The 20,332-nt window shown below is 38.9% G+C and overlaps 1 protein-coding gene across 1 annotated transcript in view; it reads right to left on the reverse strand.

Moving 5' to 3' along the window:
• The window catches only part of NUFIP2 (nuclear FMR1 interacting protein 2), a 28,805-nt gene extending 12,752 nt beyond the window's left edge, over positions 1-16,053 (reverse strand). The window contains exons 1-2 of the mRNA XM_063109075.1: positions 15,706-16,053; positions 9,184-10,908 (exon numbers count right to left, since the gene is read on the reverse strand). Of these exons, the coding sequence (XP_062965145.1) occupies positions 9,184-10,908; positions 15,706-15,988 (2,008 nt within the window). The 5' untranslated portion in view covers positions 15,989-16,053. The remainder of the gene's footprint in view (positions 1-9,183; positions 10,909-15,705) is intronic.
• Positions 16,054-20,332: the final 4,279 nt, after the last annotated feature.

Below are 20,332 nucleotides of genomic sequence, written 5' to 3' on the forward strand. Positions count from 1 at the left end.
TATACATGCAAAAACAAAAAAAATCTGCCCTTTGTGAGCTTAGTCTAGTAGACAGCTTTGTTGGAAGGGTGGGTCCTAGATAGAATCATCAGCACGAACAAAGGTTAGAAGCATTAAAGAACAAGGTATACTAGAGCAGGGGTCAATAAACTGTTTCTACCCACCGCCTGTTTTTGTGAATAAAGTTTTATTAGAACACAGTGACACCCACTGCTCATGTACCATCTATAACTGCTTTTGAGCTACAAGGCAGAATCAAGTACTCAGCAGCTGCAACAGAGACCCTCTGGTTCACAAAGACTAAAACATTTACTGTCTGGCTCTTCATACGGTAACTTTACTGACCACGAGTCATTTAGTGAGGCTGAAAGTCACCAAGAGTGAACAATTTAGTGGAAGAACATTATTCAGAGACAAAGCAAAAAGGCAAACATGAAGTTTTGGAAGAGAATGAATTCAATTTTATATACATAAAATTGAAGTGGTGATGTTGAATATATGAAGAACATATAAGGCAAAGAAGTCTCAAGCTTAATATACATACAGTGTTAGAATTGGATGAGATTATCCAGAGAAGTCTGTGTAGCATGAAAAGGGGACTCAAGGAACAGCAAATGATATCACAAAGGTTACACTGAAGAGTGGGAAATGGGAAAGTCAAGGAAATTCAAAGTAGAGAATTTATGAAGGAAAAGTTCAACTACAACAATTCTTACCCAAAGTTAAGACATTTGCAACTTTCTAGTCACCTATCCCTTTTTCTCTAGCCCAATGCCATTGCCCTGGTTCAAGCAGTGGTGTCTTATGCACATTTATGCAGTTGTCTTTAACTGGTCTCTTTTGCCTTTAGTGAAGCCTCACATTTTTCTTCTACAACATGCCTACCATGTTCTTCCCTTAAAAATATAGATCTGAAAGTGAACACACACTGCTCAAAACATTTCAGTGGATTCTCACTGTCTACAGGAAAAGCTATTAGTACTGTGAGATTGGATTTATGTTTGTCTCAAAATTTACTTCTGGTACTTGGCACAATAGCTGGTACATCAATAAATAAATTAGATGAGTTAAAGGTTTTAAAACTTTTAAAATCTTCAAACTGTGACTTCTTCCACCTAGAATATTCTTACTCTCTCTGTACAATAAATAGGTTAACTTCCATTTCTTTTCAGAATCCTGACTACCCTTAACTTCACCCAGCTCTCCACCTTAGGGGTACCACCTGTATTTTATATATTTTTTCTACACAGCAATCACACTAGTAATATATTTCTTTCCATATGTTTCCAGGGCTGGCCAGTTTGCTCAGTTGGTTAGAGCATGGTCCTGATAGCACCAAGGTCCAGGGTTCAATCTCTGTACCAGCCAGCCAGCCGCACCCACTCCCAAATCTATCCATATGTTTACCTATTAGGCCAATTCCTTAATGACATGAATCCTCACTTTTCATCTGCTTACCACCATTGCTTCTGACAGAGCTTGGTGTGATAAATAAATATTGATTTAAATAGAATACTATTTATAAATCAGCCAGGAAGTAATAATATAACAAAGTACTAGTAGGTAGATCCATTTGACATGCTGACATTCACCTTTTTTGGCCTACAAAAACAGCAATTTTATATGATCCAACAAACAGATTTAGCATTTAATTCTAAAATCCCTCAAAAAAAAAAAAAAAAAAAGGCCAAAACTAAGAAGGCTAAAGCCAACTAGAAAATGTTTTAAAAAATCAACATCTAAATTAAAACCTCGATACATAATGGCTCCCGCAAAGAAAGAAAATAAATAAGGTCAATCTGACTCCAGGTGAGAACTCCCAAATCAATTTACCAGTAATCAACCCTTCCAATCCCTCATTAAGCCATTTTAGATCAAATTCTGTTAAATTCAGCAAGGTTGGTGATGTAAGTTTAAATTCTGCTTTTTCCCTCCAAATCCAGATTCATCCATCTTTTGATGATCACAGGCTATCTCCCAATACCGTGTTTTGCTATTCTGATCCTATTTTTCAACCAGTCTACTGTACAAAGAAGCCTGTCAGAAATTTTTCCTACCCCTTACTTTTTCAGTTTGACTATACTCAGAGAGAAATACTACATGTTTTCATGTAAATTTGACCAAAGGTAGTTAGAAGTCACCACCTTTTCAGCAGAGTTAACTATTCTTAAGTCTATCAATTTCAATCCTACATTCCCAGTTTGAAGCTATGACAAATCAGAATAAGCATAATTGTCTGGACCACCTCTAAATACACATAACAAAAACCTGGAACAAGTTGTTTTTGTTATTTTTTCCTTTTCTACTGCTATACTTATTCTAACACAGTTCACTTTAAAAAGGTAAAATATCAAATTCAAGTAGCTTAAAATGAAACTGCTACTACTAAGATAGTAACATGAGTGGTTATTTCCCTCACCCTCAGTACTTAAGCCAGTGAAACCTAGGGGTTAAATTTTAGCTTCTCTAAGTTCCTTACAAGTGACTTTGTGGACTAATATCAGAGTGAAATCACGATTGTTGTACTCATAAAGCAGATGTAATGAGAAATCAAACAGCCAATATTGATGTTAAAGTGGTAAGTCACTCAGGAAAAAGGACATTACACCATATTAGGAATTATTTGTTATATCCATTCCCATATAATAGATAAAAACAGGGACCCACCCTTTCTAAATCTATGAAATCAAGAGCTGAAACCAAAGTGAATTTTCTTAAAACTGTCAAATTTGCAGACACATGCTATTAAGGCAATTATGATGTAATTATAACATAGACCTCAAAAGTTCCTGGAAAGATTCATATTATCTTCTCATTTTATTTTTCCACAAACTTTTTTTCCCCCATGACAGTTACTATATTTATCATTACACAATGTAATCATTTTTTGTGGCCCTTTAACCAATCTCTCGCTAATCCCCCGCCCCTGCCTCACCTTTCCCACCTCTGGTGGGCTCAGTTCCATTCACTCCTTTTGAAAGTTCAACAAATTATTGTGATTGCTGTACCTTTCTTTTTTTCCACAAACTTGTTAAAATACCCTCATATACATAGTCACTGTCAGTTTTATGGATCAATAACCATAACGTGTCTTCTCATATCTTGTTTCCCAAATCCTGTAGATGTAGCAATATAGAATATCAGTTCCCTGGTGCCCCTTCCCAATCTAAAAACTCTATTTTTAAAATAAATGAACATTCACATCGTTGCAAATACAGCAGGGAAGACCACTTGTTATTTCTGTGTGGACTATACACCAAGACTGTAACTGATCTTCTGCTTCTAGTCACCAGAAAAATGGCTTCCAATGTTCCCTACAAATTGGTGCCACATTAATCTACCTGAACACAAACCTGAGTCATTTACTTAATATCAACTTATTTTTTAAAGCACATGAGTATAACCCGATAGGATTAGGAAATCCAGGCTTAAATATGATAAATAATTTGCCCAAGTACAAAGTAACAGAGAATAGCAGCATTAAAACCCATGCCTTCTGTCAGTTTGTTACTGTCACTCCACAACCTGTCTCTGACACTGAGTGGCTCCCCCTGCCTCCAGATTGAAATTAAAAACCTCATGATCTGGTAGCAACTTATCTTCCTTCTCTTTTATATCCCCTCACCACAGCTAAAAATTTAAAAACCTTTCTCCAATTTTACTATACTTTCTTCTCTGCGTTAAGTCAAGTCTTCCCCATCCATCAAAACCCAGTTGAAATGTTGCTGCTTCCATAAACACACACTATGCACTTACTCTTCCTACCTTTACCCCATTAGAAATTCTCTCTCCCCACTGAAATCCCCTAGTTATTTGTATCCTTCTTAAAACATTTAAAAGCTTACCTTATAAACCTGTGTATTGTTTTCCTTTAACTTAATCAAGGAGGAGAAAAGACTCACTGTCAAAGTAAGTTTCCCATGAGTAAGCAAAGTATGCTATGGTAGATATTTGGTAAGGGAAAGGAAAAATACACACACACTTGCAACTTACAGCACGACTCCTCAGTAGTACAGAAAACAGTGGCAGAGAGTAGTATAGAAGCGGCAGAGAAAAGAAAAAAAGATTAAGCTGTGGAAAGCTCTTTAGACCTACAGTTCCCAATTCCAGCTGGCAATTAGAACCACCTAGTGAGTTGAGAAAATTTTTTTATTCCAAGGCCCAGTCCAAATCTAGTGAATCAAAACACCTATGCCAATAATCTGCCACCTGTGGAGACAGTAGAGAAACATTTTTTTATATTTCACGTAATAGCCTAGAGTTGCCTAAGGGGTATTTTATATTAGTAGCTTCTCCATTCACAGAAAAGGTACCCTGATGATTAACAAGAAAGGATTTCAGAACGTAAAGGAGTAATTGTTCTCCCAAAGCAGTCAACTTAGGGCTCTTACATGCTATCTGCAGTGCTATCACTGTACTGTATTTTATAACACATTAAAACTTTTTACATTTGATCCTCAACTTCTCTTACAGACCCAAGGATAGCTTTCAAATTGACTCACTTTCTCCAATCACCAAGGATAAATCTTACTCACCTCCCCTGCCTCTATGTGTTAGGTCAAATTTACTATATATAATTATTTTTTAATGAATATCCGAAACTGTCAGCATTTCGAATGCCTGATGTACTTCACTATTATAGCACCAAAACCACCCAACTCTCTTGGTGGAATTAGCCAGATAAATCAACCCAGTTTAAATGAACACTTTGACCAACAAACAACTCATATCAATCTATCTTGTTTCAACAGATTTGGCTTCAAATGACTTTAGACCATTACAAAAATCAAAGGTTCACCTCAAAAAGTTAGGATTTAGAGTTAGAAGCCTTTGAAGGCAAATCAAAGAGAATTCCACTAAACTAAGCATTCTGAATAATGACTTTCAAGGAGGCAACGGTTGTATGTACTGGGTATGGGCATCAAGAGCCATCACTCTAACATACTCAAAAGTATGGACTGGTATAATGTTATGATACCTGGAATTTAGATGTGACACCAAAGGCATAGGCAACAAGAAATAGACAAATTGAACTTCATGAAAAATTTTAAATGTTGTACATCAAAAGATATTATCAACAGAATAAAAAGTCAACCCCCAGAATGGGAGAAAGTACTGCAAATCATATATCTGATAAGAGATTGATACCCAGAATACATAGGTTACTCCTAAAACTCAGCAACAAAAACACAGGTTCAAAACTGGGCAAAGGACTTAAACAGACATTTCTCCAAAGATATACAAATGGCTAATACAAGTACATGAAAAAATGCTCAACATCACTAAGAGAAATGTAAATCAAAACTACAATAAGATACCACCTCACGCCCACTGTGATGGATAATATTAAAAAAAAAAAAAAATCAGGGGCCAGCCCGTGGCTCACTTGGGAGAGTATGGTGCTGATAACACCAAGGCCACAGGTTTGAATCCCTATACAGGGATGGCTGGTTAGCTCACTTGGGAGAGCGTGGTGCTGACAACACCAAGTTAAGGGTTAAGATCCCCTTACCAGTCATCTTAAAAAATAAAAAAAATCAGAAACTATGTGTTGGTGAGGATGTAGAGTAATTGGAACCCTAGTGCAGTTGGTGGGAATGTAAAATGGTACACCTGATGTGGAAAACAGTGCAGCGGTTCCTCAAATACTTAAACATAGATTTACCACACAATCCAGCAATTCCACTTCTGTATACCCCCCAAAATGAAAGCAGGGTCTTGAAGAGATATTTCTATACCCATATTCATAGCAGCATTATTCACATTAGCTAAAGCATGGAAGCAACTCAAATGTCCATCACGGATGAATGGATAAAGAAAATGTGTTATATACGGTCGCCCCTCAGTATCAGTGGGGGATTGATTCCAGGACCTCCCAAAGACTTTTTTTTTTACCTAAAGCTGCAGATGTTCAAGTCCCTGATATAAAATGTCATAGTATCTGCATATAACCTATATGAACATCTTTCCATCTACTTTAAATCATATCTACAATGTAAACACTATGTAAACAGTTATACTGTATTGTTTAAGGAATGACAAGGAAAAAAAAGCCTGTACATGTTCAGTACAGATGTAATTTTCCCCCCAAATATTTTCAATCTGCAGTTGGTTGAATCCATGAATGCAGAACACATGGATGCAGGAGGCTACCTGTACATATGTACAATGGATTATTCAGCCTTTAAAAGGAGTGAAATTCTAACATATGCTACAATGGTGATAAACCTTGAGGACATTATGCTGAAGTGAAATAAGCCACTCATAAAAAGACAAATACTATAGGGATCCACTTACATGAGCTACTTGTAGTCGAATTCATAGAGACAAAACAGCGGTTGCCAGGGATTGGGGGAAGGGGAGAATGGGGAGTTAGCTTTTAATGGGTACAGAGTTTGTTTTACAAAATGAAAAGAGTTCTGGAGATGGTGGTGATAGCTGCACACCATTATTTAAGACCACTGATACACTTAAAAATGATAAGGTGATAAATTTTATTTTATGTGTATTTGGATCACAATAAAAAAATTGGGGGGGGGGACGGGTGTCACTCCTATCCCAAAATAGTGTGGTGATGAACAGGTGAACCAAGAATGACAATGCTCTTTAAATGTTCGAACTGGATTCTGGGTACAATGAATTTCATTATATTATTGGCTCTATACTTAAAAAGTTAAAAAGGCAAGTTTTGCCTTGTGTCACTTGAGATAAACAGAGAAAGAGAACCTACCTTCCACTTTAAATACTGGCACTGCTGTGTAATGGTATGATATTCCTTTAGATAACACAAAGTTTAACGGTCTTATTTCTTAAGAAAATTTAGTAGCCATATTATTATGTTTTGTTGTATCTTCATTTCATATCCTCAACTGTACTAAACATTAAGATTTTTAAAAATCTGCAGTACTTCTAAGGCTGCAAGTAATCAAAGTTAAATCTTAAAAACGCACCATTCCTACTGAAGTAACACAATGCATCCTCCTACCTACTATTTCCAAACTAACTTGTTGAAAGGCTTATTCTTGAAGTTAGGAGAAATGCACAGAACTTCCAATTCTATGCCTAACTTCAACTCACTCACTTAGTACGAGATTATTACTGAACTTTTAAAGAAAAGATTACACTAAAGGACTAAGAAAAGAATACAGGTGCTCTTAAAGGATATCCCAATAAGCCCAACTGACTATTACCTCTTTTAGAATGTAAGAAAACCAAAACAAAATAAAAAATACTTTCAGACCTTCAAAAGGTTGTAATTCACAACAAATGTAAATAAAAAGAAAATTAGTGAGCCAATGGACCACTGATGGGCCAATCAACATTTGGCAGGAATTCAAACAACTTGCCACTCTAGGACCTAATTGAACTGAATATTACCTATCGTTTTAAGGAGGAAAAAACCAACAATACTAATCTGATTAATGTCAATAATGTCCAACTACAAAATTCAAACTAATGTACTTTGTTAAAGCACATCTTTTTAGTAACACCAGCAAAACTAAACAAATGCATCTGTAGGGACATTTAGTATATCTAAATATCATTAATTTCATATTTAGTTAGGCCATCTATAAGGAAAATGCATAGAGTAACAGAAAAAATTACTATACTCCCATTTTAATAGGCCTACATAATAAAAATCATACATAAAACCATCAACCAACCACCTAAGGGAATATATCACACAATTTTTTTGGAAGTGGCAGGAAAACAACACAACCAGGTATCTTCTCAGGCTCACACAATGACCATCAGTACAAGATGCTTTGGTAAACACTTTCTAATAATAGGCTCTGGAGAATAGATGGCACAGCAAATAACACCAAAACCACCCAAATCTCTTGGTGGAATTTAACTTATAATTAACCATGTCTTAAGAAACTAAGCTTTTTTTTTTTTTTTACCCTAACTTTCCTAAAAACATCCAGTTCCTGGTTAACTTCTATTTACTTTCACAGAGCAGAACTGGAGAACAAGTGAAGACAGGTAAATTTTATCTGCCAGGATTCCTACTCAAAACTTCTGTAAGGCAATTCTAGTACTTACTCCCATTTTTTAAAGGAGGGAAAATAATATGAAAAGGACATTTGTTTATCATACTAATTGTCTTCCAGTTTGCAGATAAGGAAAGGTATGGAGACTAGATAATTTGCTCAAAAGTCACATAAATAGCTTTATTATTCATCTCTGAGGCAATGCTTTCTTCCAGGGAAAATACGGTTATTACCTCATCCCCACAATCTGATATGCTTCCCCTTCCCTGCAGTTTCAAGTCACTGCCTAAATGAACTGTTAAAAATGGGAATGTGCAGTATATATTAGTTGTGTGCATGCATGCATGGGGTATGGACCTGTTAGGGAAGGAGGGGAGATGCAGGTGGAAGAGGTAGGAAGAGTGAAAATCACTGTTCTCAAAAGCAAAAGGTTATAACATCATTCATTAAACCTCATTATTTGCTCTAAGGATTTAAATTACATTTATGCCATATAGAAAGTTTTTCTAAGACACAAATAACCCGTATTCTAAGAAAGTTATTAGTGTGGAACTTGAAATAGATCTGTATTCTTTTACATGGGCTTTAAGGCTATGAAAAGTACAGGGTCACAAGAGCCTGGTCTCTCTACAGTGCTAATCGTGGTTGCTGTTGTAGTCTATCTAAATTATTTTCCATTTGGCATCCATTATTCCCTCTTACAAAAGAAAAAATAGTTTGACGCATCCTCAAAAACACTGCTTCTACTTATTTTAAGCAAATTAGAACTACTAAATGAGCTCACTGATAAAGAAGTATACGATATAAAAAGCAAAGGAGAGGGAACATCTGTTCAAAGAAAAACATTTTTTTTAAAGAACTCTTAAGAGTGTTCAAAAGAAAATAGCCAATTCCCTCCCACCCCACCTCTCTTTATTCTCGAAACCAGGCAGGTCAATTCTGTCTATATAAAAAGAAATGCTTTTAAGTTGGAAAAGTAAACATTCCTAAACTTTAACCATACTGTTTCCAAAGATTCTGTATTAAAGGAGTTTGATGCTAGCTACTTATCCACATTGTCATTCTCAACTAAGCTCTGACAGTTTTAAAGAGAATCTCATAGTAGAATTGCCAAAATTCATTCTTAATATAAACTAATATATAATAAACTGACCAATAAGAATCTTTGTATAGGAAACAAATGAGTTACCTTTAGTGTGATATACAATAGCAGCCCTCAGGTCAAAAGAACCCCAGCTATCATTCCTTTCTAGGCCTCTCTGGTATCTCTGTTCTTTGACGGAGCCTAACAAAGTGTTCGTGGGAGAGGCCAGAGGATTTTGATTTTCTATCTCGTAGTCCTTTGAGAGAAACACTAAAGCACCTTGACTACTGGTGTCTGCTTTTTGCAGGTCACCTATATGACTGGGTTCCAAGGATAAGGCTCCACTCTCACTAGTAGTCCCAGATTTTAGAATGCTACCCAGAACTTGAGGACTAGTCCGTTTCTCCAGTTCATAAGCCTTGGGAAACACAGGATGCTCAGTTCCTGAGGGGATTATTTCAGCACCCTGTGAAACCAAAGTGGCAGGATATTCTCCTTGAAATGTCACCTCCATCACTTTATGATCTGATGACTTCCCAATAACAGTCTCAGGGCCAGCACTGGGCTCATTTATAAATGACAAACCCCACTGATTCTGGAAGATATCCCCCAGGTTTTGCTGATCTGTCTGAGAGGGCAGATCCACTTGTGCTGTGCTCAACAGCACAGTTTGCATATTTGAAGGGTAGATAAAAAGGCTAGATTTAATTTGTTCAACAGCTGCTGAAGTTAGACTCATGTCCTGGAGAACTGAATCAGTCCCAGAAGAGATGGGTGTTAGAGTATTAGCAGCAGTAGTTAGCAGTGGCTGACCCCCTGGAGGATACACACTTGCATCAGTCCCTCCTAAAATAGGCCCATTAGAAAAGTTGGCAGAAGTAACAGATTTCAGCGCTGACATAGGGACCTGGGATAACCGACTTGAAGATTGGGTCTGAGTCTCCCCGGTAGATGACGAAGAGGATGAGGATGAAGATGGTGACACAGAAGAGTTCTGTATAGTTTTGTTGAGGTTTTCCTTAACTTTACTTGCATAACTTATTTTAGGAACTATTTTAGCACTGCTATTGTCCACTGGAAAAACTGGGGGTGGTTTAAATAGGGTCCACGAGTCCTCTTTGGAAGCAACAGCTGAAGCATGCTTTCCTTTGGGCCGATCATCAAACTTTTTGCTGCTCACACCAAGTTTAACATCTGAGCTTTTCCGAAGCATATCACCTACAGCAGGTTTTCCTCGACTTGTACCTCCAGGCCCAGTTTCATACTTCCAAATGGGCTTTGAACCATCTACTCGATTTCCCTTTTGTTCACTATAGTCAGGCTTGAAAGTTTCAAGTCCCTGTTTTAAGGTTGGGACACTGGTTTCTTGTTGCATTATTTTGTCCTGTACTAGATTAAGGTTTTCACAACCCTTGGCACTATTGCGCCTAGCTTTCCTTTTTTTAGGAGTGGTATATCCGCTCTCAGATCCACTACCATCATTATCTGCTCCTCTGCCCATATAACCATTAGTAATATAGCCAGAATTATTTGTTATAACACCATTTGGAATTGCTACAGTATCGGTCTTATCTACAGACTGGTTCTCTCCGGATTTATTTTCATAAGACTTCCCATTCTTTTTGTCCATACTGTTTTTCTGAATGAAATTTTTGGTTTTAATTCCTGCTTTCCCAAAGGTGCTGGCCTTTACAGTCTGCTTCAGGCTAGTGTCTACAACTTGTTGGTTGCCATTGAGGACCCTGGAAATAGGGTTGGTAGCTTCATCAGAACCCAGGCTCTTTAAAGATATTTCTCTTTCTCCAGCATTCCCATTTAGTTCACCATAGCCTAGGGGAGGAAAAGAAAAAGGTTTTTAAAAATCACAACATGTAAATTACAGTAGTACCCAACATTTAAGGACTGATTATTTACTATATGCCTGACACTATGCTATGAGCTGCAGCTTCATATGCTATTTCACATCTTTACGAGAAGACACTTGTCAGCCCAATTTTAAAGATTAGGAAATGGAATCTACTGCTAAGCAAAGCAAGAAACAGAACTGAACCATGATTCAAACCGAAGTCTGAGGTCAGAGTGAACATGCCCTCTTAAACAGCATGCCATAACACTTCTCATCTAACAGAATCAACCTACCCATCATTCTCACAAGGCTATTATAAAATTTTCTTCACAATTAAGGGCAGAACTACCCTCTGGGCAAAAACCAACTTTTATTGATACAGTAATTACTATATGGAAATTAAAGACTTCATTTCCATGAAACCATAAATGACTGGTGATCACCATAAGCTATTTCCACTGCCTCTATCCGACAAAAATCTAACACTTGTGAGACTTTTCTATAGTAGTCTTACATTCATTTTGACATTTCCCAGACATTAGATCATATAATTAATACCTAAAACCAAATCACTTATGTACTAATGCTTCTAACCCTTATAAGAAAGATTTTCTTCATTTTAGATTGGGTAAAGACACTCTCAGAGATGAAGTAACTTGCCCAACTCACAAAGTACAGAAATCTGAACTCCTGTCTGTCTGGTTTCCTATGACTACACAATACTGCCTACTCAAGAGATGCAGTTAGAAAATATCAACTAACAAAACTACAATAAAAGACATCCAATTTTAAAAAGTGTTACGGTATTCAGATTTAATTAAAGACCTTCAACCACCATAAACAGTTAACTCTATTAATATAGGTGATTCAGTTGGGTCGACAACAGGTTTTTTCACTCTCTTACTATTAAAATAGTGATATTAGTCATCTTTCTGTGAAATGTACACAAAAGCATCTTGAAGTCAAATCATTAGAAAAAGATACACAGTAGAAAGATACACATTCAAAAAAGGCAGCTTTTCGGAGAGCAGAGGTCCAATAAGAATACTAAGTTATTTGACCTTTATCACTTTCATTCATTCGTTTAGCCTTTTGGCCTGTGAAGGTTAAAAAGCACATTAGTTGGAATACTTTTTTGGAATTTTGCTTTAACTTCCTATACAGTAAATATCAATAAACGTAACCCACACCAAAAGTTCTTTAGAGCGCAAGAACCAGTGTTCTAAAGTAACTAGATGTGGAATAGAACATAATCTGGGAAGATTCACAATAGGGTTTACTGTAATTTTAAGTCACTCATTCTATATGAGAAAAAAGGTAGGGAACATTAAAAGAGCTGGGCTGGCCAGTTAGCTCAGTTGGTTACAGCACGGTGATATAACACCAAGGTCAACGGTTCAGATCCCATACTGGCCAGCTGTCAAAAAAAAAAAAAAAGGCAAATAAAGGCATTTTCTTCTACTGTGCAAACTTCTAGACAATAACTCAAGAAAAAATACTCAAGGCATAATCATTCCTAAAATTAAGAGGCAAAAAACTTGTACCATGAGAGAATACACTTTTGTAAAAGTTCTTAACTTCTGTAGGGCTACATTTATATTTTTTGGCTGCTGAAAAAGCAATTATAGGAATCAAATCAAATCAAATCAAATTTTTGGTGGAAAAATTCTAACTATGAAACAAGAAGAAAGAGATGTTTCCTAAAAGGTTCTTTTTTCTTTAGCAAAGCACAAAGCTCCCAAATAGAGGCTCTCAACATTTTTAACAGACATAACTTTGCCCATATGCAACTCTGGACTAAAGGCAAGAACTACCTAAATCATTCAAAATGCTAACAGGCTAAAAACAATGGCTTGTACCCTTGGGCCATTCATTAGTCATTACTTACCAGATCTCAATTAAAGGTAAGATCTCAAATAAAGGTAAGCGATCTTAAATACCAAAAACACACATGCACAACACAAACAAAAATATCCAACTAAGTTGAACCAAAGCAAAGACTTTTAAGTGAACTAGAATAGTTTTTCCTAAGATTACTAATACTTAGTGGCTCTTATATCAGAACCACCAAACAACGAAAAAACAGTTCAGAAGCCATTACATTTCCACCCCCAAGTTTTAGTTACAAAAACCATTTCTCATTTAACTACAGAAAATTTTTCCCATGGCAACCTTGTTGGTATATAAAACATGTGCCATACATTTTCTTTTTAAAGCTTAGGTATTTAAGAAAACATAAACATTATAGAATTATTGAAAGAAATTAAAGAACCTCTCATGCTTTTATTTAGGGCTATCATGCTAACTCTACTTCAAATAGACTCAGCAAAACTTGAGTCCTGATAAATCTCGCTTTTGGATTAGAAACTGAAATTACTCAACACATATGGCCTTCTCTTGCGCCCTCTTCTGGATTAAGAAAAACTGTTCCTTTTTATAGGTTTGTGGGCAATAGGCCATAAAAAGCCCACCTCAACGTATTACATTTTTTAAATATTCTAAAGTTTTCTCAGCATTACCCATGTCCAAGTAACAGTACTGTGACCAGGCCACACATGAAAAACTGCTAACCCCAAATTGTTTACATTCTCTCAAAATTGCTAACTCAGTTTCCCTTCTTTAACCCCTTCCAGGATAAGACACATTTTTGAGGGATGCCATCTTGAACGGTTGACTGATAAAACACAATTTTTCAATCTGAACAGTAACATTGCCTTATATTCCTAGCAACTATAATAAGGTAATACTTTCTCTTCTTCTTATAAAGAGCTAATGTTTAAAAAGATCTAGTGTGACACAGTTCCTAAGTTTTTAAACTGCTCCAAATCCTTAGGATTAAACACTTAACACATGCATATGTGTGTGTTGCATACCATGGTCCCTACCAGACCCCAAATGCAAAATCTGACATTACAATTTCAATCTACGAGTTACATTAAGTCTGCGAAAGAAAAGCAGTTAGTTTTTCTCCTGCTCTCAGCAACTGCTTGTATCATATATGAGAGTAGGTTTAATATTCACTTTCTTACCATTCCCTTTATTTCTCCCTTTTTATAAATAAACCTGAGTGGTTATAAACTTTTAAACTGATTTCTTCTCAAATATTTTCTAATATGACTTTTGCCCTCAATTTAACATTTGTTAAAATTAAGAGTTTGGGGATTAATATCGGTTTTAAAAGGCGAAAAACACCTTTCCTTTTTACATAGGAAAAAGCCTCATCCGAGGCAAGATGGTAGTGGATCCAACCTCGTGGATGAGCCACTTCGGTTCATCCTTGACAAGAAAAAGGGTCAAAAAACTCGCCCTCTTCCCCACCCATTTTTACTAATCCCTCTCCTCAAAGACACGACCCAAACCCAGAAGGTAAGTGTTGGGTGGGGAGGAAGATAGAACAAGTTTTTGTTAGAAAATGAGCTGATTGAAGGAAAGGGCCCAAGTGAAAGCCTCAGAGGCGGAGTCGTGAGCGAACCTGGCAGGAGACGAGGTTCCTGTGGCAGAGAAACTCGTGACCGTGGAGCTTGGTTCCCGCTGGGTACCCCACCCGGCCTCAGGCACCGCCTCTACCCAAAATGAATCCCCCCCATTACCCCCCCAACCCTCCTGCCCCGAGGAGCGCCCCGGCCGCCGCCCGCGGCCTCCTTCCCCCTCAGCTCGGCAGCTAGGCCGGCTCCCCGCCCCGACCGCCCGCGCCTCCCGCCGCACCCGGGAGCGGGAAACGAGGCCGCCGGCGCGCGGGGCCCGGCGCAGGCCGCTCCCCTCGTGGCCGCTTCCCTCCCCCACCCCAACCGCCCCCGCCCCCGCCCCTCACCCCAGGGACCCGCCCGGGACCGCGCGGCCGCCACTAGGTTACACAACCCCGGCCGGCGACGGGGGGAGGGGCGGCCGCAGGGCAGTGGCGGCGCCCCCGCAGTGCGGAGGGCAAGGCGACGGCCGGTGGGAAGCCCGGGTCACCGGCTCTGTCGCTCCGGGTGCCCCTCGATACCCTTCCCCCTTAGCTCCTCAGTGGGCCGAGTCGGTGACAGGAATCGGCTTCCAACATGGCGGACAGGAAGCGGCCCCGCGAGGAGGAAAGAACATTCCAGCCGCGCCGGCTCTGGGGGGAGCGGGCGCGGGGCGCCGGCCTCGGGAGGAGCCACGGGGAGAGACGGCGGGGTCCGGCGACCAAAAAGGGCGTTTAAGAGTGAAAATGACCCGAGAGATTAGGGGTCCCAACCTACCCCCAAGACGGGGAACCCCAAGGCCACAGGTGGGCTTGGGGTGGCGGGTGAAGGAGGACGCTTCAACTCAGCCCACCTTCCCACTCCTCGCCGCCTGCAAAAGGGTCTCGCGACACCATCCGAGTCGGGATTCACTAGGCCTTTCTGAGTTACACCTTGAGGGATTTTTGGGGGGGTAGATTCACCTCATCTCAGGGCCTCCAAATTAAGGTAACTCCAAGGCCGCAGGAAGGTGAACAGGAAAGGAATAATAAGGTTGGACTTCAAAGGCCGACCCTGCGGGTCTCCCTCCGGCCGGGGCGGAGGCCGGGAAGGTCACGCTGGCCTGGTTGGGCCTCTCCCACGCTGAAGAGAAGGAGAGGGCGCTGCGAACCCCAGAGCCCAGCCCGAGCTGGGGGAGACTGAAAGGGGCACCCCCAACCCGGGCGGACACGGACCGATGGACGCACACCGCCCCTCGCCCCCCCCGCCCCTGTCCGCGCTTTTCTGATCCAGCCCCACCCCCACCTCCTCAGGCCCCCACCCCCAATCCCCTTCCCCCACCCGCCTTCTCTCCCGGACCTGTTTTCTTCTTCGGCGTTTCCTGGTGCTGCTGGAGGGTGTGTTTCTGCTCATGTTTCAGCGGCTTTGGCTGGGCCTTGGGGCTGCCCTCGGCTCCATGCTGCAGGTATTGGTGAGGCTGCTGGTGGTGGTGGTGGTGGTGGTGGTTGTGGCTGTGGTTGTAGAAATAATAATGGTGGTGGTGGTGCGGTTGCTGCTGCTGCTGCTGCTGCTGGGGATGATGGTGCGGATGGTGGTGGCTGTGATGGTGCTGAGGCTGTGGCTGGCCGGGCTTCTCCTCCATTGAAAGCGACTAGGACTCCCTGGCTGAGGCTGCGGGCTGCTGCACCGTCAGGATCTGAGACTGCTTCTCAGCGCTCCCTCAGTATATCTGAGCGCGTCTCGCCAGCGCACTGGTTAACCCAACGATTCTGCGAGATTGGCAGCCGCGCTCCAGCAATCAGGAGCCAGGCTGTGCCGCAGGCCCCGCCCCTAGCCCAAATCTTCTTTCCTTCCCTTTCGCCACTGCCTCCTGGCCGACGCCACTTACCCTATGCAACCTCAGAGGGCCGGGCCTTCAACGTCAGCACTATGGCTCTCTCTGCTGTCGCTTTCTCTCCTCCACCACGCAGTCTACGAACAGCACTTTCTACACTCCTTGCCGGCAAGCAAGCTCATGTCAAGTGTAGCAGATTCCACTGGCGATTCCACTGGCGCTGGGAGCCATCTGTTGGTTTTGCACCTCCTAGAAGCTGTGGGCTTTTTTTTTTTTTTTAGTCCTTTTCCGGGTAACCAGAGGGAAACTCGATTCCCTTAACCCTGAGACCACTGGAGGAACAATACCAAAAGAGGAAATAAATACATTTTTAAGAATACAAGACCATCGCAATCCAGTAGATCATTTTGTATTCAGGGTTCATTTTGCTTTGTATTCATATGCTAATCTCTTCCTTTCCACGAAGGGATTATAGGGTTCCACAATGGGGTATCTGTGTAATTTTCTAAAAGGGCACAAAGGGTTTAAATCATTGTTTCTTTGTAGTTGGAGGCAAGGGAGAGTGGGAGGAATGAAAATCTACACTGAAGATTTTTATTATTATTATTAATTAAACTCTGCAGGTGAGGTCAACTGTAGAATCAAAATAGGTTTTAGAATGTGAAGAGTTTCAAGAGCGAAGGAAGGGGGAGAAAGAGCACTTTAAAAGTTATTAAACGGGGTGGATTTTTTTTTGCGTTTATGGAAAATATTGTAATCTAAAGAAGTATTTTTTCATTTGTGTAGTGTTGGTTTTTTTCCTGCATTATCACATCTTAGTCTGATTTTTAAAAGCAGATGTTAAAGTCATGAGAGGGGTTACTCAGGAAGGAGGAAGAATGTTGTGTTGGCGAGGGGCACAGAGGTACCCTCCTTTAATATTTTATTTATTGAGCTAGATGGTAAATATGCATATATTTGCTTTATAATTACTTGTTAAACCGGCTATACATGTATAATGCACTTTTCTCAGTGTATGTTACGATGGAGTGATTTTTTAAAGTTGTGATAAAATATTCATAACATAAAATTTGCCATCATAACCCTTTTTTTTTTTTTTTTTTTAAAGATGACCGGTAAGGGATCTTAACCCTTGACTTTGCGTTGTCAGCACCACGCTCAACCAGTGAGCTAACCGGTCATCCCTATATGGGATCCGAACCCGTGGCCTTGGTGTTATCAGCACCACACTCTCCCAAGTGAGCCACAGGCCGGCCCCTCATCCTAATCATTTTTAAGTGTACTTTAGGGGCATAAAGTACATTCACATTGTTGTGCAACCTTTATCACTATTCATCTCCAGAACTTTTTCATGATCCCAAATTGAAATCTTGCAACCATTAAACAACAACTCCCCTTTCCCTCCTCCCCCTGTCCTCTAATAACTATCATTCTATTTTTTGTCTCTATGAATTTGACTATTCTAAATACCTCATGTAAGTGAAATCATACAGTATTTGTCTCTTTGTGACTTGCTTGCTTCATTTAGCATAATGTCTTCAAGGTACATCCATGTAGCATGTATCAGAATTTCCTTTTTAAGGCTGAGTAATATTCGTCTGTGTGTGTGTGTGTGTGTGTGTGTTATATTCTGTTTATCCACTCATTTGGCATTGGACGTATGAATTGTTTCCATGATGTATACTTTACAGTTTTTAAAATATGGCTTGGATTCCTCCAGCAGGACGTTAAAAGAACAAAGATGCTTAAAAGCAAAAAGTTTGTCCTCTAAAATTAATGTATGTCAACACAAAAGCATATTTAAAACATGAAAGTCTGTTTCCAACAGCAAATGTCACTGAATCCAGAAAACTGCAGCTAGACTTTGACTTATTCTGTATAGTGAGGATTTGCATTGCCTTGCTAAATTTTTAAGAAAGACACCCCTTGGTGGGGTACATTTACCCAATTTTGAGAGCTGGTGATACAATATCATGATTAATAATAATCATGTCTTTGTTATTAATAATAATAATAGTCTTTGCTGTTAAAGAGTATTCCACCACTTTCCCATCTATTAAAGAAGAAATAAATTTAGGATTATGTTGATAATATTTATATTTTTTGCTGACATTCTGTTGGAAGGCTAGAATTCCTGAATTCTAACTGTTTTGTGTTTTCTACATTATAGTTGGAGGAAAACCAAAAGCGATCACTGTGAGTTTCTAATTTATCATACCTTCACCACCTTAGTTTCTTCATGTACAGTTATACTAAGTTTAGGAAACTAAATTTTTCTCTCAGATGCTCTAGTTACTGCGAATGTTGCATTATTAATATGTAGTAGTATGGAGAAAGACTTATGATTTAATGTAAGAAAAAAATGCCAAATATTAAATTCTGTGTACATTAGAATCATGTCCTTGAAAATGAATTTTTAAAATAAGGATGTTAATACAAGAGTAAAACATGTACCTTTTTTCTTATATTTGATTTTTCTGAAGTAGTTTTATATAAAATATATTTGGGATTTACTATGCATGTAAAATATTCTATTATAATAATGCCATAACACCTAACCTCCGTGAAAAAAAATAATTGGGTCGACTTATTTCAAGCATATTTTAATAAAATGGAATCTGCATTAAGGGGGAAAAAAAGGAAATACAGCAAAAATCTGGTGAAATTATAGGTACTTTTTTTCTTTTTTCTCTATTTTCCAAATGTCTATAATGTAGTTATTACTTTTCAAAATAAAAGCATTATTTTTAAAAATGAGATTTATAAAAAAATTTAATCTGTACAATCCTTTGAAATTCATTTTATACAGAATTTTACCTACCGTCAATATAGGAAGATATAGTGAAGAGACAGGAGATTCCAATATATGGTAGGTTGGTGTTTTAACTATCACAATAGCTAATATTTACTGGGCCATAACTATGTGTCAGGAATTGTACCAAGTATCTTATCTTCATTTCTGTTTGTAAATCTATGAGATGGATATTAAGCCCATTCTACAGATGAGGAATTTGAGGACTGAAAAAGTTGAGACTTGCCTGTAATTTAAAAGCCACCAGGTTTATAGTGGAGCCTGAAAGAAAATCCAGGTCCAGCTGGATAGAAAGAAAGGATTTCTAATACTATCAAAGAGTGAAGTATATTTCTAAAATTTTAGTAAGCCTCTAAAAAACATTAACACTATATCATAATCACCATGAAGATGGTGTCTGGTTATCAACAGAGGCAGATGTACTGTGATGTTAAGGAAGATTCAGGGACCCTCATCACACAGGCCCCTTCAAGGCTCTGGAGTGGCCTTAGAAATGGTCTTTTATAAGAGCTAGATATTTTTCATTATTTTGTCAAATTTTGAAAAGTAACATATTTTTGTATTTTTTATTAACAAGGGCCCCCCAAAACCTGGATCCGCCTCTATTTATAGTTATTTTGGAATGTGACACAGAAGTGTTATAACACAGTAAGTACTTTAAAAGCTTATGCCCATATTTTATAACAATATGGAAAAATGTTGACACTATAACTCAAGTGCAAAAAGCAAAGTAACAAATTAGATGTATACAGCATGACTGCATATAAAATACGAATTCAAGGACTGTGAGGGAATTTGAAAAATAAAAGCAATAAAATCTTTGTATTAATTTTTTTCATTCACAAATATTTATTAAGCACTTGTTATGTACCAGGTATTATATTTTTTATTTGGATTTTTTTTTCATTTCTCTTATTTCTACAAGTTTGGAAATTGGTTAAGTATATTTGCAAATGAAAAATCACTTTTCACATACCTTTAATCTTAAACTTTGTGTACTATGACAACTTGACATACAGAAATATTTAACTCTCTGGACCTTAGTATTCCCATCTCTAAAATATGGAGGATACTGGCCAGCCACCAAAAAAATAAAATTAAGTAAAAATTAAAAAAATAAAACATAGGGCCGAGCCTGTGGCGCACTCGGTAGCGTGCTGCGCTAGCAGCGCGGCGACGCTCCCGCCGCGGGTTCGGATCCTATATAGGAATGGCCGGTGCACTCACTGGCTGAGTGCCGGTCACGAAAAAGACAAAAAAAAAAAAAAATAAAAAAATAAAACATAGAGGATGGTCTAGGTAGCCTTGAAATTTTTTCCCACTCTAACATCCCATGATCA

The sequence above is a fragment of the Cynocephalus volans genome, chromosome 10 (genome assembly GCF_027409185.1).
Source record: "Cynocephalus volans isolate mCynVol1 chromosome 10, mCynVol1.pri, whole genome shotgun sequence".
NCBI lineage: Eukaryota > Metazoa > Chordata > Mammalia > Dermoptera > Cynocephalidae > Cynocephalus > Cynocephalus volans.